Raw genomic sequence first — 25,679 nt, 5'->3', positions numbered from 1 at the left:
GAACAAGGAATCGCATGGCATGTTACCTTCCAAAAAGACAGGCTTAATAAATGTCTGCTTAATATATGACAACACATTAAGTCAGTAAGGTTGCTCTACAAGTCACTGCCTACTCTAGCTGCTTACCTCCAATCTCTTTTACTGCTAATAAATCCTCCACTGTCAGCTTTATCTTTCTATAAAATACATTTTCTTAAAAGCTTTAAAATGTAACCTCTTTTACCATTTACCACTATTTCCATCTTTTAATTCTCCCTTCATTCCGTGTTCCAGCTATGACATTAATTCACTGAATAAGTGCATGTGGGTGCTTCACACTACAATCGGTGCACTAAGCACCAAGACAGTATCCATTCTCAAAGAGAGACAGAAAAAGAAATAAGCACAGTTCAATGTGCTACATACGCACACTGAGCAGCCCTTCCAAATCACGCCGATCGGTGTGCTCAATTTACCCAGAATGCTTCTTGTCAAGCAAAATCTACTAGCCAATTCAATGCCCCCCACTCTGTAAAGCTTTCCTAAGTTATGTAAGGAATTAAATTAATTGATCCCTTGTCTAAGTTCCAACTCTTTGATTCTAACATTGGTGTAGTAGAGATGATACAAAGACTTATATGCTTGCTTTCAACAGAACAGTACATTCTTCAAAAGGAAGAAAACAGATCTTATCATCTACTTCCACAGGTTGTAAATTAAAATTTAACAAACTTGAGTAAAGAATATGGAATTTATAGTAGTAGAATTTATACTGGAAATTCCTAACCTTATTCATTTTTGTTTTTTATTTCTTTATAGCTGCAAATTTTGTAATTATATATATGAAATATAAAATCATCAATAAATTGGGATGCTCTTTTGTGACATGCAGAAGAACTATTATTAAGTATAACCAAAATCTATAAGTTCTGTTGTAATATACCGAGTTTCAACACAAATTGAGAATTAAAAAAGTGAGGCCTTCTCTCCCTGCTGTACTCATCTATAAACCTGATATACCTTATAAAGGCTTTGATTGGTTAGGATTTATAGAGGACCAAGGGAGAACAAAAGTGACCTGCAGAGTTTCATTATAAATTGCTAAGAAGCATTCCCACTAGAATTATTTATATTTCTTAGAAGACTACATAGCTTACATGACTTAGTGACAAGTAAAGAAATGGAATAAGATTTTTCACATTCAAGAAAAATTATTCACTTTCCCTTGTTATCTCAAAACACTAATTCTCTTTCTAAGCCAAGACACTAACATTAGTTCTCACATAAAGAAAAAACCAGACCACATGGTTTCAATTAAAATAGAAATTTAACCACATAAGATGCATTCAAGTGAATGAGGCACATACATGTATAAAGGTTTGACAATAACTTGTCTCCATTTAACCCCAACTGAGGTGATATCTAGTTGAAAAGAACATCCCATTTTGTAGTTATTTACTGATCTTACTCCTGCTTTTCTCTAGGGTCCCTTGTCTCCCGTTGTATTTCCAACAAAATATGTTGTAATATTTACCTCTTTTCTCAAGCACCACATTATTTCAGACTGGAATTATGATAGTTGTATTGGTTGTCCAAAATTTTTGAATTAATAGTTCAAAAGTACTTTGGATGCTTCCAGTTATTAGCAAATGTTCTGCCAAGGTTTAAGTTCAAATTTCTAGAATTACAAAACTTAATAAACGAAACCAAAATAAGGCAAAAAATAAAGATTTTTTAAAATAGCTCATGTGACACTACTTTACTTCCTATTCCTAAATCCCACTTATACATTCAGTAGTTTTTAAAGTAGGCTTATTAAGATGAAGAATTCCAGAATCAGTGATTTATTTAAAAATTAGGTGTGTACTATGACTCAGTAAATGGCAACAGAATTTTTATCACTTTTGCCAACAAAGGCCAGCAACTTGTTCTTTGTTTTCAAATAGAAGCAAGCAGGTTCAAAAACAGAGGATGGACACCACCTTTATTTTCCACATCTGCTCTTATTTTAAATGACAAGAATGTTTTAAAGTCATCACAGACTTGATATAGTATATTTAGCCTACAATAAAAAAACATGACTCCTAAACATTAAAAATGCAACTGCATTAAGGGTTTCAGGAATATGACCTACTTAAAATACTGACTAAAGGCTGCAGAAACCACATGCCAGAGCGCAAACTGGGATTTCAATCTGATGATGTGCGTCTCAATGCTGGTGCAGGAGTGTGAGGAGAGCAGTAGACACCAGTCTTTTAAAATAACCACCAGGATTTCATGTACAAATTGAGTACAGAAGGCTCTTAAACCAGGGCATCTTGTTCTGCTTTAAGAAGCAAGGAAAGTTTTGCCTCTTAAAATAGTAAATTTGAAGTTATATGACCTTAAGGCACTAGCTAAGGTGACTCTTTAAAATGAAGAGCCTTTTTAGTCTTCTGTTTCTGACACTTAATATTAAAAACAACAAAAATAAACGTCTTTTGTTAAAGACTTTCCTTAGTAATAGTTCAGTAGTATTGCACTAATCTCCAGAGATTTAGGACAACCTCAGTACTAAAAACATGACAACATATGTAAAAAAAAAAAAAACTGCATTAATAAGTCACTCAACCAGTTAGCCAGAAAGCATGCACTATGGACCAGACACATTACTAGGTGCTGGGGACAATGAATTGACTAAATCAACCCATTTACTTGATAGGTTCTCTTTAAGTAGTAAGAACGGCATTACAGTAGATTGCTATATAATAGCAGACATATGTGCAAGGTTTTAAAAGGGGCTATAGAGGGTAGGGAGTATTGAGTAATTCTTCTTGGATAAGAATATTGGTGTCTGGAAAAGTTTTCTAGAGCTAGTAAAATAAGAATTAACTGTTGAAAGAAGAGTAAGTCTTTGTTTAGGTGGGAGAGATGTGCTATGTTTAAAGAGCCACATCATAGGCAATAAGACAAAATATAGAACAATATTTTGGGACCAGTCTAGCTAGCACAAAGTACAGGACAGGTAGCAAAAAGAGCAGCAGAGAAGTAGCTTGAGTACAGATCACAAAGGGACTCATGTTGCTTGGGAAAGGATCCAAAGATCCTAATTAGGTCTGCAATTTAGAAAGGTCCCTGATTATTGTGCAGAATCTGATTTGAAGATAGTAAAACCATTATGATCTGAACATGGTCTGTCCCCAGTGTAATGACACTAAGAGGTAGTGAGACCTTTAGGAGACGTTTGGATCATGAGGCATCTTCTCTCATGAGAGAATTAATGTAGTTGCTTGGAGTCAGTCTCACTGTAACCCAGGGGGAAGGTGTGAGTTACCCTGTGAGTGGGATGTCATAACGCCAAGCTGCTCCTGGTGTCTGGTCCCTCTGCTCTCTCCTGCTCCCTTTCTACTTTGCTGGGCTGTGAAGTGGCATGAAGCCCTCACCACAAGTTCACCAGATGCCAGCACCACGTTTTTTGGACTCCTCAGCCTCTAGCAGCTTAAGCCAAAAAACTTCTTTCCCTTATAAATTACCCAATCTCAAGCATTCAGTTGTAATAACACTAAATGCACAAAGACCAAGTCTAAGGGAGAAATAAGAACCTGCACTAGGATATACAGGGTGTCCCACAAGTCACTCCGAAAGTCGCCAGACATAGGAAAATGGGAATTGTAACTAAATGTACCTTTATTTACAAAATATTCATTACAACATTTTACAAAGTATTTATAAAATATCCTCTACCTGTTGGCTAACTCTTTGTAAAATATAATCTAATGATCTAATAAATGCGTTTATACTTTGAAAATAATATTGCTAACCTGAAAAACTACACCACCTTGTTCACTGCTCCCTTCTTGAAAGTTTCTTCACATGGTTTCCTGATACAATATACTCTTGGCTTGTTTTCTCCTTCACTGGCTATGCTTTTCAATCTCTTTCAATTATTTTTCTTCATCTGCCTAAATTGAAAATTTAAGAGCATTTTGGGGCACTCAGACTGAGAGACTAACAAGTAACATGATTAATTTTGTCCCCCTCCCCCAACCCCCCTAACAACCATAAAACCCGAACAGAAGGTATTGGAGGGTAAATGGAAGCAGATAAACTCTGATGGAACTCCATGCTTACCTGGAGTTAAGACGGAAACCATCCAGTGCAAGTAAACTGCCATCTCTTTAGAGTTTAGCCTAAAGGCTAACTGCAGTCTGCAGGGTTTAGAAACAGTAGCAAAGGTAGCCCTGGCAAACAGAGAGCAGGAGGAGCCGGAGGGAAGCAGAGAAGAGAACTCTAACTCTGAACTGCTCACACAAGAAACAGGTTTATTTCTTTTTCTTTCTTTCTTTTTTTTTTTTTTTGTAGAGACCGAGTCTCACTGTACGGCCCTCGGGTAGAGTGCCGTGGCGTCACAGGGCTCATAGCAACCTCTAACTCTTGGGCTCAAATGATTCTCTTGCCTCAGCCTCCCAAGCAGCTGGGACTACAGGCACCCGCCACAACGCCCGGCTATTTTTTGGTTGCAGTTTGGCCGGGGCTGGGTTTGAACCCGCCACCCTCCGCGTATGGGGCCGGCGCCCTACTCACTGAGCCACAGGCGCCGCCCCCTACAACTTAATCTTTATAATGTCTAGGGTACAATCCAAAATTATCCAGCAAATGAAGAACAAAGGAGATAGAATATTTTTCTTCTCTATAGGCGAAAATAGCTATTATCATTCTCCTCCATGGTAACAAAAAAAGTAAAAAGAAAATTCCTCTTCAGGAATCAGAGTAATTATCCAAGCAGAGAAATAGAAACAAAAAAGTTTTAACTGATTAAGCCACAAGATATCAATCAATGGGTGAAAAACTACATGATAGTCAGAGTCTCAAAGTAGCATTCCGTAGATTACTCAATAATTGTAAACAGGAAAAGGTACCTTTATAATAGAGAAATCTGGCAGACGACATTTAAACCAAGTTCTAGAACTCAGCATTGACAGTAAAGAGACAAAATATGATACAATGTATTATTATTACATTGTTGTATTATCATTTTTCTATAGGTTTGAAAAAAAAAGTTGGAGAAAAAAGTGTAAATACAATGTTAAGAAAGTGTATAAAACACAAAAAGAAAACAATGCTAAAAGAAAGATTATTAGGGAAGTTGTCCTGGAATCTCTTCAATTCTTTTGCCAGGAAGAAACTAAAGAAGAGGAAAAGTGATACACTTTAATCTAGCTGTTACAGGCTGATTAATTGGTCCACTCAACAGGCTAATGATTCCTGTTAGAAGGAAAGTCAAAAGATCAAACAAAAGGACAGCGTTTTAAAATAGAGGGAAAGGGCAGCAGGCAGGTCTCACAGAATATACAAGTTCTTTTAAAAGTATTTACTATAAAAGAAGTTAAGGTCTCAGAGAGGAAGAGATAAAAAAACCGTATAGGAAACAGCGTATATTTAGCTGTGAGAAATTAAAGGATCTGAAAATATGTTGCATATCTTTGGGCCTTTTCCCCTAAAGGGCAAGTTATCATTGTATATTAAAGTAGCTCATCCAATCTTTAGGAGAGTGAATTGATATATTCTTGCAAGTTCTCGTTTTGCTGAAGCAGTACAGTAAAGTAGCTAACACCATTAATTAATTCTAGATTCTAACACTTAACCATTTGAGGGCAAGCTGCCTAATTTCTCCAAGCTTAGGCATTTTGTAAGACAGTAATTTAAAAATGGTATGCGTCTTGTAAGATACTATATAAATAACACATAATACCCTGCCTAGAACATAGTAAATGTTCAGTAAAACTTATTATTTTTATAATTGAGAAGAATTCTTACACATTCTGAATAATGGGAGCGTATACTTTAATTTTACCATCTGCTTCTCTAGCTAAGTAACAGTAATCTGTGTTGATAAGTTACTTTAATTTCTAAAGAAAAAGGAACTGCTTCAGAAGCCCATACTAATACTAGCATCACAGTTAAAAGTCTAAGTCCTATTAGAAAAGGCAGCAAAGACTTGGATTAATACATCCTAGCCTATAAAATTAGAACCTATGATTTTATAGCATCATAAAGATCAGGCCATCTTTTTGTCCTTAGCCAGAAAAAACAAACTCCCATTTCTAAAAATATCTCGGGTTTTCTTCATGAGGAAGTCATCTTGCAACAAAATACCCTATTATCATAGAAAACAAGTATAGGACAGTATGTCACCACTACGTAGTAGACTATAAAAAAGTAGTGGTATATGAGCCAAGGAAAAAAATTCCTCTGGAAAAATGAGTAAGAACAAGTTTTTCTCCCAAACTGAGACTGTGAGTTTACTGTTTTGTCACTATTTCTTTGATACTCCCAAGAACATGATAACCCCTCCCCGAGGAAATTACAAATGAACTTAAGAAAAACGTTGTATTTGTTTCTTTTAGAAAACCAGGCCAATTGTGTTAAAGAAACAGAAGTGAGGAATGAAATTTGACAGCTAAGAAAACATATAGTCTTTCTAGTATTTTTTTTTATTCTGATCTTCAATATTTAAATTTTATCTAGTTTTTAAATGGCATTACAAAAGAAGTTGAAGACAAAGGAGCCTAAACGGCCCATTGTAACCAATGCCACAAATTCATGCACCACACATAATGTAAACTTTACACATTCAAGAATTATACAGGCTATACATTTTGGCCTTCTATGACATAAAATTCCAGAGGGGTCTTCATAATCCAGGAGAAAAAAGGAAACACAATAAACTGTGATAGTGAGACACTAGTTTTATTAACCTATGAACTTTATTAGGTCAGATTTTCTTTTACTGATGAAATCTAAGAATAATAGAAAACAAGTTTTACATATAGATCAAATAAGACAACTTTTCTTTCAAATTAACTAAGTCAAATTCATTTTGAAGAATTATAAAAGAGAAGTATTATAAAGGTGTTTGTTTTCAAACTCTTCATACTTATATACCAGATATATGCTTATTATATATACATTGCATTCTTTCCATGGTAAAATAAAATCAGTAGCTCAAAGCCTCTGAATAATTTAGGAGTACAAAAATGACTCTTCAGAAGAAATTACAGGGAAAATTTAGGTAGGCAATATAATTTAGTAAGGACCTTGGTTAAGAGAAAGTGAAAGAGAGAAATCGAATTTTCTGCATATTATTGCTATCCTCAAAGCAAAAAACTCTATATATTTTATTTCTAATAGAAATATCACCAAAAAAAGGCACATGAGAACCCCTTAATGATCTGCAAGTCCAGGCAGCAGAAATGATCATTTGGAATCAAATACAATACTTTTCTTTTTCTGAATGACGGGATTAAAAAGGGGATCTTGAGAATGAAAAGATGTATCAAATAGAATCCATGAATTTTGCAGTCCTTGGGGTAGGAGAGAGGAACACACACAAAAACCAAATATACCTCCTATCAGAGAGTCATTTCCTGTATCTGTTTTTATTCAGATTAACTGGGATAATCTTATTTTAGTAAATACTTTATCATCCCTTTGAAAGAAAGAAAGGGTGAACTTTGGTAACTTAATTAAAATACTGTTAGAGAATTCTCTTGCTATTTTATCTAACTCAAAACTTGAAAGTTATACCAAGACATAATAGCCAAACATGCATGCAAAAAGATTCTGCAATTAAGATAATTGCTGGTACCAAATGCTGTTTTTAAGTTCTACAATAAAACAGTCTCCCAGACATTTAATGGTATGTCATTTGGTAAATGAAAGTTTCCACAGAGTAAGAGCAGCAAGAAGACCTAAAAATTAGGCTAGTAAAGAGTCTGGCTGAAAAAAACAAAAATATGGATCATGGTGGTCCAACACTAATTTTATTTGAAGTTACTACAGAACTGAATAAAACGCTGACCCAACCACAGAAAAATTTATTGAGTTGGCAATGGGCAAAGCATGATGTCAGCCACAAATAGCACCATCCACATTCCCAAATAGTATGAACACTTTAATTCTTGAACTGACTTCATGCCTAAAGTTACAGTAAAAATAAAATCTTCGGCATGCGGCATTATTAAACATAGATAAGTTTAGTTTGGCAAAATTTTGACGCAAATTAACCTAGCACTTTAACAATTTCAGTTAAAAACATGGAAAAATGCAATCTTGAACATATTACAAGTTTCTAAATGTGCTACATTCTTCACCAAACAGACTCATACAAAACAAGTCTTAGGCAACTCTTAGTAATAGTGAAATAAGTAATACCACACACAAGAGAGGCAGGCTAAGAGGACTAACACAGAAAGATGTACATCAGTGGTTCTCAACTGTGGGCTGCGACCCACAGGAACCGTATTAAAGGGTTGTGGCATCAGGAAGGTTGAGAACTGCTGATGTACATAATCACACCCACATTAGTCCCTTTCTACCTTCATGGCACGGATCTCTTCAAGTAATCGTTGTGCTCTTCTTTGGTTTTTTAACAGTGCATCCTCAGTACCCCTGCAAAAAGCAATACATTATAATACGTAGCAAGGCAAAGCCTTGATTTTAGATTCAGATGATAACAAAAAGTCTCTTCATTTCTTTTAGAAGAGCACCATGATGCATTGCCCATTTCCCCTACCCCCGCCATGTACATTCCAATATCATAAACAAAACCAAGTGCTGGAAATGGACAAAAATAAGGATTGTCCTGGCATTATGTTAATGATTATTATCAGGGACAGTTTGCCTTCCTTAGTTCCTTAATGGGAAGGCTGATAATACTTTTTATCAGTCAGTAGCATATTGTATTTAACGTAATAGGAATGTCAAAGAAAAAAAAAGGAATGTCATAAGCTACAATTAAAGGTTGGATATATTTTACCAAATGAAAGTCTGTTCTCTGGAATTAGAGAAAAAAATAAAGAGCTATCTTCTGAAACATTTTATGAAAGAACAGAAAATTACTAGTAATCAGGAACAAAACACATGTGAAGACTTTCTAAGTATTCATGCATAAACCATAAGAACTATAAAATACTTTTTCACTAACACTAGTGACGCTGAAAATACACAGTATTGTTTTCAAAAAAATTACACAGAATGTCATCTTCTGATAAATACAGATGGTACTAAAGATTTCAAATTCCTTAGCAAATTCAAGGGAAAAAAAGTGATGCAAAATTTCAATAATTGATTCAAGGTTTGTTAAACTGCATCAACATCTTAAAATAACTTCAAAATAACATAAAACGCCTAACCCCAAGGGAATTTCATTCTGAAATGACTAAAAGCAGAAGAATTCCTTGCGTATCTTCAGTGATTAGGGTCCAAACCATACCAGGACATGTGGACACAGCACACTCTACTCACTCAGATCATCTCTACATGTCAAACAAAGTGCTGTATGAGTAAGACATTTAATTACTACTCTATATTCCACCCTCAAATTTTGTAAATGTTAGAAAAAAACAACTTTTGACATTTTGTTAGTCATAGGAGTTACTTTAAATGACTAACTTTTTTGACTTCAGTCTGCTAACGCTTCTGACAAGTTTCCGGATAACCAAAACTCGTATCCTCTTCACTTCTTTCCTCATCTTCACAACCTGTGAAGAATAAAGCCAAAATTAGAAAAGCACTTAATTCACATACAAAAATATTTATTTTGAATCTTACTATTATAGACTTCCTCTACCACTTTAAGTTTTTGTTTAACTGTACTTATAGTTTGATAACATCAAAATTTCTTACATAAACAATGAACAATTTAGCAGTCTAAAAAGGAGGCTGAGGGCTTAAGAGAAACAAGTCACGATTTCTTAAAAAGTCACAGCATTCCCAAAGATTAACATTTTAATGTTACAGTTAACATCTTGCTGAGCTTGGAGCATAATAAATTGTTAGTTCCTTGAGATCAGAGACTGTCATATTAATCTTTGTATTCCTGAGGATTAAAACAGAGCCTCATAAGATATACCGGTAGAAATTTAATTTACCGAATGAATATTTGATTTAACAACAACAAAAAAATGCATGAACATGAACTATTTTACCTATTCATAAAGCAACTCTTTGCATTTATTTTTCAGTAATAAATTATTTTAAGGATACCTTTAAAAGAAACTCCACAAACAGGACACATTATGGACAAGCACCAGTGCATGTGCATATACAGGGGAGTGGGCAGGTCCACAGACAGACATTTTAAATTACTCTATCAGAGAACAACGCTGAACTCTAAGGAACCATAGGTCAATACATGGAGATATGTTAATTACAAAGAACTGTATGCAACCATAGAGGTCAGTACAAATGGCATGTCATCACTGAGTTTAGGTTTTGTCTAACATGGTTGCGAGTCGTACATCCTGTAACTCCTCCTGGAAGGTCCTTCTTCCCCTTTTCTATTGTAGGAAGTATATAAAATTCAGTTCTGATGTAGTCTTTCCAGTGAACTCTTCAATGACTTCTTCAGTTAGATATAATCACTCGATCCCTGGGGTCCCCACTACACTTCATAGGTGCTGACAGTAAAGAACCTGTGTCACTAACTGCTCGTGTGACTGTCTTTTTCTATAGACTGTGAGCTCCTAAAAAACAGGATCCTCGCAATATGTAGCGTTTTCTGTGCCTTTTAAGAGTGCCTGGCACACCCAATCCTCAAATTCCTCTTGCCAAAATAACACTATCAACATCATCCTTTACGTTACTTATCAGATGAGAGTCATCATCTTCACACTACTATGAATGTAAATTCTCTTCTGGGTTTCTTCCTTCCTTTCATCATCTTCTTTGAAGACTATCAACCTCAACCCAGCCAGGCAATGTTAGAGTTCAAGGGGCAATCGTAGGCCCGTGCTTCTTTTCACAATATACTTTTTAGTTGAACAGTTTAACTCCTTGCCACCTAAGCAAAGACACAAAAATTTTGCCTTCATCTGAGGCCTTACCTTTTAGCTACAGAACTAAATGTGTAATTGCCTGACATTTCATTTTGAGTGTGCTCAAAATCACCTGAAATTCATACTTGAACTCATGTTCTTCACCCCCAATTCCTATTTCAATGAATGGAATTATCCTATTAGTTATAAACCTAGGGGTCACTATACGTAGATCTCCTAAATCTCTATTAATCTATAATTAAGACCTACTAATTTTATCTACTAATTATCTTTTAAATCATATACTTTTTTCCTATCTTAACCTTTTAGCAATCTTGGCTGAGCTACTGTTAACTGGTTTCTTTGTGCCTAATCTTGCCCTCTCCAATCACTAATCCACGATGCAGTCAGATTAAATTTTTCTATCGCTTACCTGATACCACACCTTTACATAACTCTCTTACCGCTCTTAGGATGGCCACATGAGTATTCTCTTCATTCTTTGTGCTAACCATGCTCATGTCTCCCATGAAGTCTTTACAGCTGTCATTTTCTTTAGAGGGAATATTTTTTCTTCCTACACTAGCTTGTTAACATCTGTTCATCTTAATTTAGGATCGACTGTCATTTCAAGGAAAGTCTTTTCTGGTTTCCCTAAGAGGGTCACAAAGTCCCCACTAAAAGCAATTAAAAGTACCAGTACCTCTGGGACTTACCATGACCCTTAATTTTTTACTTTTATTATGTTTAATGTGTCTTTACCCCAGTGGTTTTCCTCAACATTGCATCTTAACATCTAACATAGTACCTAGCATATAGTCAATATTTATTAAGCAAATGACTAGAGATTTGGGAATGTGCACTGTTAAATTCTCTGATTCACATGCATAATATACCAAAAGAAGGCAGAATAATCAAGCTTCTTTTCCACTATATATGTTAACCTCTTTGAAATTTGTTTCAAAGTTAGATACGATTGGAAAAAAAATCATACTTGGCATAAATGAAAAATCATTTAGACAAGGTTTAAGTGAAAAAAAAAAGAACTGTTCTAGTTCATAAGCAGAATTATAGGAAGGAGTCATGACACACTTTTTTTAAATAGTTAAATCATTCATAAAATAAATAAATAGCAAGCAGTAAAGTATGCATTAAAATGTACTAACAAATGTTTCTAATTGCTGAACTTTGCACGAGGGTGAGGTGATAGTATACCATTTGCTAACTAGTGTTCAACAAAATTACTAATAAATTGCAATGGGCAGAGTTGGTCCTTGGTCATATTCCAACATGGGAAAGCTAGTCTCCAATTTTAAAATTCCAATTTATGAAGTACTATGTTTGTCATTAGTGGATAAGGGAATTCTAAAATTCATGCCAATACCAAAACATGCTTTTCTGGTTTACTAATTTCAGTATTTGTGTTCAGGTAGGAGAAAAACTTGGACAGTTTAGTGTATAAAAAGTCCATATATATTCAATTTATATTGAAATAGAATTAAAATTTTATTTTTCTCACAACTGTCCACATCAAGGACTTATTTTTAAAATAAGCTTTTCTTAAACATTTCGAACTACTTTTTGTAAAACTGATGACTAATAGCTTTTTAGTTGGGATTTAAAAGGTTGAAAATTCATTTGTCATACAGAACTATAAAATGGTTTGACAGACAACCCAGAAACCAACAAACAGGCCTAAAACACCCAATACTGCCAGAAGACTAATGCATTAGCAATACACTTTGGGAAATCCTCTAACCAAAAGCAAGCCCAACTATAAATGTCAGAATGGTGAACCCAGAGTTATTGTTTGGGAGGGAAAAAAGAGGAATAATGTGAGCAAGGAGAATCCTGAGGTATAATAATGGAAATGAAATAAGCTGATAGAAAAGAAAATGAAAGAGGAAGAAGAGTCTGAACAAAAGCTGAAGGGAAATCCTGTAAGCTTTCACCACCAAGACTGACAGAGGCAAGCTGAGGGCTTCCCAACAGCACCAAAATACGTGTAAGATAATGCGTAAGATCAGAAGTTAAAGAGTGAAGGCTTATACACACAGAGAACACATGTGTGCTGACAGTGAGCTGTCATCTAGAATTAAGGTACACAGATGTCCTCAGAAGTAACCTGGTAAAATCTGAACACAGGAGACCTGTTGAGTAGACAGCAGAAAAACATCACGAATAAATTGGAAATCAAATAGAGCTGTATGGGAAAAGTCTATCTGAAGAGACTGGGAAAAGTCAACATAAACAAAGGAAAAGGGAACCACAGAGACTTCAAAAGCTGGCTCTGTCCAATTCAAGGAGATCCCAAATAAAGGGTTCCCCAGCTCCCAGACTTGAGAAATCCAATATGTTCTGGAATAACTTGATTATAGGACAGATGTATCCCTGGGCCAACAATGAAATCATGCAACTGAAACCCTTTCTATACTTCTACGTTCTAAACAGCTGATGACCAAGGTGTAGGAAAAGAATGTGTTCTACAATGTGAGCATTACTATCTATACTAGATATATTTCTTAAAAAACTAGCTTTCTCTCTCATTGACACATTCTCTTAAAAGATTATTTTTAATGTGAATTTGCTTTTGAGAGAATGAGCTTTGGAGGTGACAATGACAGTAATGACAGCAAGTTTCTGGTATACAAAGCTGACGGAAGACTGTTCTGTAGACAAAATTAGATGCTACTTTGAAGAGATTCTTGGCGGTCTACTAGCTGATCATCTAACGAGCCCTGATGAGTAACGCATCGACTTTGCCATGTGTTTGAATATCCTGTGATAAAAATCTGTGGTTATTAGAAAACATTAGTCCATGAGCTAGTATTGTTCCAGGACAGTGGTTCTCACCCTTTCTAATGCCGCAATGTATTTTCATTGTTAAAAAGGGTTGCGACCCACAGGCTGAGAACCACTGTTCTAGGAGAACTTGCAGTGCTGAGAAAAATCTAAGTATGTCTGTGTTCCTAAGAATATGTTATAACTCTGGTTATTCATTACTTACCTATCAGATTAGAAAATAATAATTGAAAAAAGAGACAGCACATTCTGTTCAGAAGAAGGCTATGAGGAAACAGGTACTTTTGTACATTGCTGGTACAAATGCATATTGGTATACACCTCTGGAAGAAACTTTGGCAATGTCTAAGACAAATCCTACTTCTCAGAATCCATTCAGAAGTCACACTTTTCACAGGAAAAGGCTATATATAAGATTATTCATTGCAGCATTGTTACCAAATGTTGCCTGAGAGGTAGAATATTGCATATAAATAAGGCATACAGCAATGCGGTATTTTAAATCAATGCAGGAGATGTACATGTATTAACACGGACAAACTTTAAAAATAACATTTTGGTAAAAAAAAAAAAAAGAAAAGTATGGTAGTCTCTCCTTTTTCTTTTTTTTTTGGAACCCCACCTTTCCCTCCCCGTAGGCTCCCCTTAACTGCAGTTTCATTCTCAGTGGTCACAGTCACCCACGGTCAATTGTGATCCAATTGTGATCCAAAATATTAAATCAAAAATTGAAGAAATTAATAATTTGTAAATGTTAAATTTTGAGTCAATCTGAGTAACATGACAAAATCTCTCATTATTCCACTTGGTCTCACACAGGCTATGAATCACCCCTTTGTGCAGTACGTATCCATGCAGGAAATGCTACCTGCCCTTTAGTGTACATGAAAAAGTCAGTGAATACAGGATTGGTACTGACTGAGGTTTCAGGCACACCCGGGGGTCCTGGATCGTGTCCTCTGCAGATGACAGGAGACTACTGTAGCTTGCAGAATGATATGTATGACACCACATTTACACCGACAGGAGACTACTGTAGCTTGCAGAATGATATGTATGACACCACATTTACACCGTATGGAACCACACATGCAAAATTTAAAGACACGACACGATACTGTACATTGGGTATAGATATATATAGGGTTACTAAAAGTATGAAAAATCTGAGAAAAACACACACCAAAAGAATACTAGGTAGAAAAGAAGGTGAGCAGAATTAAACATCAAGAGATGGCAAAACAGTGACATTTGTTAAATATGAGAAGTAGATTATAAGGCCGTTTGTTACATTAGTTTCCATATACTTGAAGTAAGTATGTAATAGTTAACAAAATGAATTATGGTTTTCAAAAGAGGACTCTAATTTGGCCATTTGGATGGGTGATAACTTGCTGTTGAATTATACTTCTTTTTATTTGTGATGAGCAACAATCTAAAAAATCTAGAGTGCTCAGTGATTATCTACAATTTAACCATGACTGAGCATATGCTGCCACCTAGCAAAACTTGTCCAGAATAGGTTAATAACCAAACACAAAACTGGTGCTCTTCTTATGGAAAGACTGTCATTTAGAAAAAATTATTAAAAATTACTATGTCACCCAATCATGATAAAGGAGTCTTGTAATTTCATAAACACATGCAAATTCAGTTCTTGACATTCTTAGCTTCTACAATAAGTGGAAGAAATTTTGTTCTTTCGTACTTTAGTTTCCACCTTTAGTATCTTACATAGAAATGAAAAACAGTGTTCTAAAGGGCTTATTGGTAATTTGCTATCAAAAAGCAAAATAATGTCAGTTCTATAGAAAAGCCTTGACTCCTCAACTTAAAGTAGTCCATCAGATCGCTTCACTTCTTAATTCTGATTTTTACCTATCAGTGCTGCCTAAAGAAACAAATGAATAGAGAAAAATCTATTTCTTCATTTTGCAAATTCCTTACTCATGAACTGCTATGGAATTGTTTTCAATTGTGTAACCTTCCTTCTATACTTCCAATAGAAAGGGAGAAAAAAAGTCAACTTTTGGAGATTTTTTTTATGGCTGGGCACAATGGATCGCCTGTGATCCTAGCACTCTGGGAGGCTGAGGCAGGTGGATCACCTGTGCTCAGGAGTTCGAGACCATCCTGAGCAAGAGTGAGACTGTCTCTAAAAATACCCGGACATTGTGGTTGGTACTTATAGTCTGAGCTACTCAGGTGGCTGAGACAAGAAGATCGCTTAAGTCCGAGAGTTTGAAGTTGTGAGCTATGATGCCACAGCACTCTACCAAGGGTGACAGAATGAGACTCTCAAAAAAAAAAAAAAAAATTTTTTTTTTTTCGGAGATTTTTTTCTTTCATCTGAACACTAGTTGACACAGTTGTGCTATTCATACTTTCTTCTACTCAACATTCATCTACTTATTACCTTCAGACAAGGTACTGTGTCAGAGATTAGGGAGGTTGATATAATGAAGCAGTTAAGAATTCTCCTTTCAAAATGCACAGAGTACTGGAGAAGATAAAATATGCAATAAATAATAATAAAATGAAGTAAAAGTGATGGTTTATTTTTTAGAAAAGGTAAATTTACTTTATTTCACATGAATAACTGTAGTTTAGGAACCTAGATTCAGGAAGTATTTTATAAGTTAGTCAGCTTTTATTCTTGGGACAACTTTTCTAAGAATAGAATTATTAAGAGTAGAAAATATTACAAGTTGATATAATGGGTACCTCTGTAGGCAGGCTTATTTTTTTACTTTCTTTCTTTCTTTTTTTAAGACAGAGTCCCACTTTGTCACCTTTGGTAGAGTGTGGTTGCGTCATAGCTCACAGCAACCTCTAACTCATGGGCTCAAGTGATCGCTTTGCCTCAGCCTCCCGAATAACTGGGACTACAGGTGCCTGCCTCAACACCCAGCTATTTTGAGAGGTGGGGTCTGGCTCTGGCTCAGGCTGGTCTTAAACTCATGAGCTCAAGCGATCCACCTGCCTTGGCCGGTAGAGTGCTAGGATTACAGTGCCCAGCCTCAGGCTTTTATTTTCACAGAAGACATTCTGTAAAATTAAATACATTGTAAATTATTTAAAAATTAAACCATGTAACCTTTTAAAAGAAAAAGCTACAATTAAAAATTGTCAAACAAGGATTTATAAAACATAAAGTTGTAAGTATGAGTACCAATATTTTAAGGACAGTATCACAGAGATTTATAAACCTTTGAAAATCTGATGACACAGATGGACTCTTTTCTCTACAGAGACAGACTTACAAACACAAATGTATACATAATTTCAGGCAGTTATAGGATAGGACTTCTGAAATACATCCCTAAATCCCAGTTAAGAAGAGTTAATCTAAGATATTAAGAGACATAAAAATGATGCTTCATATTATTCATTTAACAGAGGAATATAGGGGATATAATGGTGAGCAAAAATTCAGTCAGATAGAAGGGATAAGAAATCTCTCTACTACACTAACACATACACTCTAACACATGAAGCAGAACTATTACAAGTGCTCAGGAAAAGAAATAAATGATGATACGAGAGCTTATAAAAAGGGGTAAATGAAAGTTAGGAATGGTTTCTCTAAGAAAATGACAAATGAAATAGGAATACGTACTAAATAGGACCATTGAGAGAAAAAGGGGATTCAGGTAAAAGGAATAGCATGTGCCAAAGATCTGTAAGGGCTGTGCTGGTAGCAGAGGAAAGCCAGTGCAGGAGAAGTGCGGAGGCTGAGGGAGACAGTAACAATAAAAAGTGGAGAGCTTTCCCTTGTTTGAATTGGTCTTTACCAAAACCTACAGGAAAACATGAAATGGGTTTTGAGCACAGAGCAGCATATTTGGATCTATATTTTGATGAAAGCACTCCAGCTTTTAAAGTCTGAAAAGAGTCCACGTAAGTAGTTGGGAGGCTACTATAGTAGCTCTGATTGAAAATATAATCTGAGCTAGAAACAGTGATAGAAAAGAACACTGTAAATTTTTGCTCACCGTCATATAACCCTTTTCAGATAACACTCCTCTTTGAAGTAATTTTCTGCCCATTTTCTATAAGTCAGTTTCTCTTAATTTCCATGAACTATTTTATAGTAATGATAAAATACTTTGTCACATATTGTTTTTTCTAGATGGCTCCCTCCCTCCCTCCCTTTTTGAGATAGGGTCTTGCTCTGTTGCCCAGGTGGAATGCAGGGGCACAATCACAGCTCACTGCAGCCTTAAATTCTTGGGTTCAAGTGATCCTCCCATCTCAGCCTCATGAGCAGCGAAGACTACAGCATGTGCCACCATGCCTGGAAAATTTTTTAAATTTTTTGTAGAGACAGGGTCTAGCTCTGTTGTCTAGGCTGGTCTCAAATTCTTGGCCTCAAGCAATCCTTCTACTTTGTTCTCCAAAAGTGTCCTAATACAGGTGAGAGCCACTGCACCTGGCTGATGGTCTTTTTTTCTTTGGTATGTTACTCAATTTTTATGTAGATAATTGTTTTCCTCTTTATAGTTTTCTCATCTATTTTAAATTATAACATCCTCCCCTGGCTCTACTTTTATTCTGTCCTTTTTAGCCTCTTTACAGTACATTTTAGACATTAGTGTGGAATAGGTACACTTCCTGATTTGATAAATGTTTCCATCATCCAGCAAATATTTTTAGTGCATATATGTTGCAGATGATAAGATGCAAACACACAAGACAGAGACCAGTAAATAAGTGTGTCCAGAGTAGAAAAGACTTTGGTTCCACAAAGAATAAGCACCTAACCCAGATTGAGGTGAGGTAGTGAAAACTTCCTAAAGGTCAAATTTTGACTGTTTTGAAGAAGCCTGGAAGTTAGCTAAATGTTAAAAAGCAAATCTTAAGTCACTGACTCCCTATTATTTCTACCATTAAAGTCTTTTTAAAACTGGACAGGAAACTCATTAGACTTGAATTCCCAGATTTATCACTCCACTCTGAATAAGATCTCTTAAACATCACAGGTAGTCTAATGGAAAAATAGCCCGCTAAATGTTGCCTGGCACAGAGAACAAGCTTAATGTATGTTTAGGAATACTATTTTCTTTTTTCTTTTTGGACACAGAGTCTCACTTTGTTGCCCTTGGTAGAGTGCTGTGGCATCACGGCTCACAGCAACCTGAAACTCTTAGGCTCAAGTGATTCTCTTGCCTCGGCCTTCCCAGTAGCTGGGACTACAGGCTCATGCCACAATGCCTGTCTATTTTTAGAGACGAAGTCTCACTCTGGCTCAGGCTGGTCTCAAACCTGTGAGCTCAGGCAATCCACCTGCCTCGGCCTCCCAGAGTGCTAGGATTACAGGCTTCCCTCTTTAACATAACCTGTATTCTACTACTTATGGAAATCCAAATTCAAACTGGCAGCAAGAAGTAATGTATTTCCATTTTACTTCTTACTGCATACCATAAGCCCTCATCAAGGAAGAGTTACTCATCTTTACACCAATCCAAGTTTATTACTACTACCCCTTTTCTAATTACAGCAGTCCTTCTGCCTGGAATGTCTTCTTCTTTTACTGAATCACTGACTGCATTGCCTGTTTAATATTCCCGAAGACCAAGGACCAATATCACCCTGTTCATTTTGCCTTCTCTGTAAACTTTCCGTTCTTAATAGTCTTTTGGGGTGCTTTTCAGACACTGTTCTGTTTCATACGTGGATTTTGTTTCCTCTTGAGCATAGGTTACTAGAAAATATAAAGTATGTCTTAGACAACTACGTAATCTGAAGAGTGACGTGTGCATACAAAGAATAAAGAGGATAAAGAACATCCCTTGCTGTATATAGCTGTGAGGTCCTCATTTGATCCTTGCTTTTCCGGCTTACATCAAGTCTTTGGATAACAGTACTGCGTTGAGCAGAAGCAGAAACTGGAAAGGGGAAGGCAGAAACGGTAGCCTGGGGAAGGTGGTGAGAACAAATATCTGATGAGACTGAATTTAAGAAAGAACCACAAAAAGAGAATTGAGGACAGCAAGCATAAGCATCTCTTTCTTGAAGTTTTGCCTTAACGAAGCAGAGAAATAGGACACTGAAATGGGACAGTAACTGGGGGTGCATTACTAAGCGGCTGAGAGTACACGGTCTAATTCAAGATAAACATTTCTTTTAGAAGCAAAAGCTCTTAATTCTTCCCGATCATTTTCGACAGTCAGTAGAAAGTAGATGTGTTCATAAAGTTTACCAAGGGCCAGGCACTTGCAAGCACACACTTTACATAACTTAGTTAATTTAATTATCAGTCACCCTATGACGAGAACACTGTACCTACAGATTAAATGATTTTCCCAAGTCCCCATTGATAAAATTCGCGGGGCCTGAGAACCAGAGATATGTCTCGAGCTTCAGTCGCCTACAAACCCAGAAGGGGAATTAGCGGTGGCTAAACTCCGAGCTCAGAAAAATCAGCGCAAGGCCATCAAGAAGCTCCTCCGGCGCACAGTGCCACCCCACCCCCGGGCAGACCCGCGTCCGTCCGCAGACGCGGAGAGGCAGGTTTTGAGCCCCCGCCGCCCCCGGTGAGCCCCACGGGTTCTCAGATCTCGACGCTCACCTCGTTGTTGAGGTTCGGAGGTCCGGCCTGGGCCATGGCAGGTCAAGGAAAAAGATGCGCCGGCACGTGAACGTGCCCGTCCGCCGCCGCTGCGTCGCCACGCCCCCAACGGCAGCCTCTTCGGCCCAAAACTCCTGCACCCCTCTGCTTGAGCCGCCGACTCGTTAAAAAGGTGCTGGGGGGGGGAACGGAAGTGAGGGACAGCAATTTCCGGCGCACAGGGTGACGCGCCGGAACTGCGCGTTCCTATGGAAACTGGACGAGGGCGCGGTGCCCGGAGACTAGGTGTTGGCTAATGTTGGTTGCGGTGTTTCGGTTTTCAAGATGTTATGTTTGTCGTCCACTTAGAATAGTTCTGACTTGTATTTGCCTTAGTATTCTTTTGGTTTGATCTGTGGTTTTCTTACAAATGAGTTTAATTGCTGACTTCCTGTTTGACTAGTATTCGCATGAAAGTAGTTTTGCCATTACTAGATTATACACTGAATTACAATTGTTTCCTTGCTCTACATCCTCATTAAACTTGAGATCCTGGAGTGTGGGCGCTTTATCAGCTCCATGTGGGTGGTAGACACTTATTATATGGATGCAGAGGAAAGAATGCTAAATAAGGAAGTTAAATGTAGAGCTCTATGGAAAAAGTGTCTTCTAGAACAGGAGAAAGGTGTTAATATGACACTATAATGGTTCAGAGAATGGATTATTAATACATAATTTTTCTATAGTTCTTTTTTTTTAACTTTTTTTTTTTTTATTGTTGGGGATTCATTGAGGGTACAATAAGCCAGGTTACACTGATTGCAATTGTTAGATAAAGTCCCTCTTGCAATCATGTCTTGCCCCCATAAAGTGTGACACACACCAAGGCCCCACCCCCTCCCTCCTTCCCTCTTTCTGTCCCCCCCATAACCATAATTGTCATTAATTGTCTTCATATTAAAATTGAGTACATAGGATTCATGCTTCTCCATTCTTACGATGCTTTACTAAGAATAATGTCTTCCACGTCCATCCAGGTTAATACGAAGGATGTAAAGTCTCCATTTTTTTTAATGGCTGAATAGTATTCCATGGTATACATATACCACAGCTTGTTAATCCATTCCTGGGTTGGTGGGCATTTAGGCTGTTTCCACATTTTGGCGATTGTAAATTGAGCTGCAATAAACAGTCTAGTACAAGTGTCCTTACGATAAAAGGATTTCTTTCCTTCTGGGTAGATGCCCAGTAATGGGATTGCAGGATCAAATGGGAGGTCTAGGTTGAGTGCTTTGAGGTTTCTCCATACTTCCTTCCAGAAAGGTTGTACTAGTTTTCAGTCCCACCAGCAGTGTAAAAGTGTTCCCCTTCTCTCCACATCTACGCCAGCATCTGCAGTTTTGAGATTTTGTGATGTGGGCCATTCTCACTGGGGTTAGATGATATCTCAGGGTTGTTTTGATTTGCATTTCTCTAATATATAGAGATGATGAACATTTTTTCATGTGTTTGTTAGCCATTTGTCTGTCATCTTTAGAGAAGTTCTATTCATGTCTCTTGCTCATTGATATATGGGATTGTTGTCTTTTTTCATGTGGATTAATTTGAGTTCTCTATAGATCCTAGTTATCAAGCTTTTGTCTGATTGAAAATATGCAAATATCCTTTCCCATTGTGTAGGTTGTCTCTTTGCTTTGGTTATTGTCTCCTTACCTGTACAGAAGCTTTTCATTTTAATGAAGTCCCATTTGTTTATTTTTGTTGTTGTTGCAATTGCCATGGCAGTCTTCTTCATGAAGTCTTTCCCTAGGCCAATATCTTCCAGTGTTTTTCCTATGCTTTCTTGGAGGATTTTTATTGTTTCATGTCTTAAATTTAAGTCCTTTATCCATCTTGAATCAATTTTTCTGAGTGGGGAAAGGTGTGGGTCCAGTTTCAGTCTTTTACATGTAGACATCCAGTTCTCCCAACACCATTTATTGAATAGGGAGTCTTTCCCCCAAGGTATGTTCTTGTTTGGTTTATCAAAGATTAGGTGGTTGTAAAATGTTAGTTTCATTTCTTGGTTTTCAATTCGATTCCAAGTGTCTATGTCTCTGATTTTGTGCCAGTACCATGCTGTCTTGAGCACTATGGCTTTGTAGTACAGACTAAAATCTGGTATGCTGATGCCCCCAGCTTTATTTTTGTTACAGAGAACTGCCTTAGCTATACGGGTTTTTTTCCGGTTCCATACAAAACGCAGAATCATTTTTTCCAAATCTTGAAAGTACGATGTTGGTATTTTGATAGGAATGGCATTGAATAGGTAGATTGCTTTGGGAAGTATAGACATTTTAACAATGTTGATTTTTCCCATCCATGAGCATGGTATGTTCTTCCATTTGTTAATATCCTCTGCTATTTCCTTTCTGAGGATTTCATAGTTTTCTTTATAGAGGTCCTTCACCTCCTTCGTTAGGTATACTCCTAGGTATTTCATTTTCTTTGAAACTATGGTGAAGGGAGTTGTGTCCTTAATTAGCTTCTCATCTTGACTGTTATTGGTATACACAAAGGCTACTGACTTGTGGACATTGATTTTATATCATGAAACATTACCGTATTTTTTGATGACTTCTAGGAGTCTTGTGGTTGAGTCTTTGGGGTTCTCTAAGTATAAGATCATGTCGTCAGCAAAGAGGGAGAGTTTGACCTCCTCTGCTCCCATTTGGATTCCCTTTATTTCCTTGTCTTGCCTAATTGTATTGGCTAGAACTTCCAGCACTATGTTGAATAGTAAAGGTGACAGAGGACAATCTTGTTTGGTTCCAGTTCTAAGAGGAAAAGCTTTCAGTTTTACTCCATTCAGTAAACTATTGGCTGTGGGTTTGTCATAGATAGCTTCAATCAGTTTTAGAAATGTGCCACCTATGCCTATACTCTTCAGTGTTCTAATTAGAAAAGGATGCTGGATTTTATCAAATGCTTTTTCTGCATCTATTGAGAGGATCATGTGATCTTTATTTTTGCCTCTGTTAATATGGTGTATAATGTTTATAGACTTGCGTATGTTAAACCAGCCTTGCATCCCTGGGATGAAGCCTACTTGATCATGATGAATGACTTTTTTGATGATAAGCTGTAATCTATTGGCTTGGATTTTGTTGAGAATTTTTGTGTCTATATTCATGAGTGAGATTGATCTGAAATTCTCCTTTTTGTTTGGGTCTTTTCCTGGTTTTGGTATCAGGGTGATGTTTGCTTCATAGAATGTGTTGGGGAAGATTCCTTCTTCCTCAATTTTTTGGAATAATTTCTGCAGTACAGGAATAAGCTCTTCCTTGAAGGTTTGATAGAATTCTGGAGTGAAGCCATCTGGACCTGGGCATTTTTTGGTTGGAAGATTTTTTATTGTTTCTTTGATCTCAGTGCTTGAAATTGGTCTGTTCAGGAGCTCTATTTCTTCCTGGCTGAGTCTAGGGAGAGGGTGTGATTCCAAATATTGATCCATTTCTTTCACATTGTCAAATTTCTGGGCATAGAGTTTCTGGTAGTATTCAGAGATGATCTCTTGTATCTCTGTGGGATCAGTTGTTATTTCCCCTTTATCATTTCTGATTGAGGTTACTAGAGATTTTACTTTTCTATTCCTCGTTAGTCTGGCCAATGGTTTATCTATTTTATTTATTTTTTCAAAAAACCAACTCCTTGTTTCATTAATTTTCTGAATGATTCTTTTGTTTTCAATTTCATTGATCTCTGATTTGATTTTGGATTCTTCTACTGAGTTTAGGCTTAGATTGTTCTTCTTTTTCCAATTCCATAAGATCTCTTCTGAGATTGTTGATGTGCTCTCTTTCTGTTTTTCGAATATAGGCATCTAAAGCGATGAATTTTCCTCTCAAAACTGCTTTTGCAGTATCCCACAGGTTTTGGTAGCTGTGTCTTCATTGTTGTTATGCTCAAGGAAGTTAATGATTTCCTGTTTTATTTCTTCCTTCACCCATCTGTTATTCAACAGAAGATTGTTTAGTTTCCATGCCTTTGGCTGGGGTCGAGCATTTTTGTTATTAGAGTTGAGTTCCACCTTTAGTGCCTTATGGTCTGAGAAGATACATGGTAAAATTTCAATTCTTTTGATTCTGTTGATATTTGTTTTGTGTCCCAGGATATGATCAATTTTGGAGAATGTTCCATGGGGTGATGAGAAAAATGTATATTCTTTATCTTTGGGATGGAGTGTTCTATATGTGTCTATCAAACACAGTTGTTCTAGGGTCTCATTTAAATCTCTTACATCCTTGTTTAATTTCTGTTTAGAGGATCTGTCCAGCTCTGTAAGTGGAGTGTTAAGGTCCCCTGTTATTATGGTATTATCAGATATCATATTGCTCAGACTGAGTCGGGTCTGTTTCACGAATCTGTGAGCACTTAAATTGGGTGCATAGATATTTAGAATTGAAATGTCTTCTTGTTGTATTTTTCCCTTGACCAATATAAAGTGACCATCTTTGTCTTTTTTGACTTTAGTTGCTTTAAATCCACATGCATCTAAAAATAAGATTGCAACTCCTCTTTTCTTCTGAATTCCATTTGCCTGAAAAATTGTCTTCCAACCCTTGACTCGGAGCTTAATTTGTCTTTTGAAGCCAGGTGAGTTTCTTGCAGACAGCAAATGGATGGCTTGTGTTTTTTAATCCAGTCAACCAATCTATGTCTCTTCAGTGGGGAATTCAAGCCATTAACATTTATTGAGATAATTGATAATTGTGGTAGTATTCTATTCATCTTATTTTATGAGAGTCCATTGCTTAGTTTTATCTTTTGCATCAGTGTGGAGGTTAGGTTCTGTCCTTTAATTTCTGAGTTCTTACTTTGCTGCTGATCTATTGTGGTGTTTAGTGTGCAGAACAGGTTGAAGTATTTCCTGTAGAGCTGGTCTTGTTGTGGCGAATTTCCTCAATGTTTGTATATCCGTAAATGATTTGATTTCTCCGTCAATTTTGAAGCTTAGCTTAGCAGGGTACAGAATTCTGGGCTGGAAATTGTTCTGTTTAAGTAGATTAAAGGTAGATGACCATTGTCTTCTTGCTTGGAAAGTTTCATTAGAGAAGTCTGCGGTCACTCTGATGGATTTGCCCCTGTAGGTCTACTGGCGCTTACTCCTGGCAGCTTGCAGAATCTTTTCTTTTGTCTTGACTTTGGACAGGTTCATCACAACGTGTCTTGGAGAAGCTCATTTAGAGTTGAGGCGACCTGGGGTCCGATAGCCCTCTGAAAGCAGTGTGTCAGAATCTTTGGTGATATTTGGGAAATTTTCTTTTATAATATTCTCTAGTATGGCTTCCATTCCTCTGGGGCATTCTTCTTCCCCTTCTGGAATTCCTATAACTCGTATGTTGGAACGCTTCATAAAGTCCCATAATTCTGCCAGTGAATGTTCTGCTTTCTCTCTCTTCTTTTCTGCCTCTTTTACTATCTGAGTTATCTCAAAAACTTTGTCTTCTACCTCTGAAATTCTTTCTTCTGCATGGTCTAACCTGTTGCTGATACTTTCCATTGCATCTTTA

General features: G+C 36.7%; 1 protein-coding gene across 2 annotated transcripts in view; it reads right to left on the bottom strand.

Moving 5' to 3' along the window:
• The window catches only part of SRFBP1 (serum response factor binding protein 1), a 43,433-nt gene extending 23,130 nt beyond the window's left edge, over window positions 1–20,303 (bottom strand). Inside the window, exons 1-3 of one of the 2 annotated variants that reach the window (XM_053567115.1) lie at window positions 20,149–20,303; window positions 9,412–9,500; window positions 8,337–8,409 (exon numbers count right to left, since the gene is read on the bottom strand). In XM_053567115.1, the coding sequence (XP_053423090.1) occupies window positions 8,337–8,409; window positions 9,412–9,500; window positions 20,149–20,184 (198 nt within the window). In that variant the 5' untranslated portion in view covers window positions 20,185–20,303. Of the gene's footprint in view, window positions 1–8,336; window positions 8,410–9,397; window positions 9,501–20,148 lie in introns of both variants that reach the window. The other variant, XM_053567116.1, reaches the window with a different exon arrangement.
• Between the last annotated feature and the right edge of the window lie 5,376 nt (window positions 20,304–25,679).

Source organism: Nycticebus coucang, chromosome 17 (genome assembly GCF_027406575.1).
Source record: "Nycticebus coucang isolate mNycCou1 chromosome 17, mNycCou1.pri, whole genome shotgun sequence".
Classification (NCBI taxonomy): domain Eukaryota; kingdom Metazoa; phylum Chordata; class Mammalia; order Primates; family Lorisidae; genus Nycticebus; species Nycticebus coucang.
This window is presented reverse-complemented; position numbering and strand designations above follow the sequence as displayed.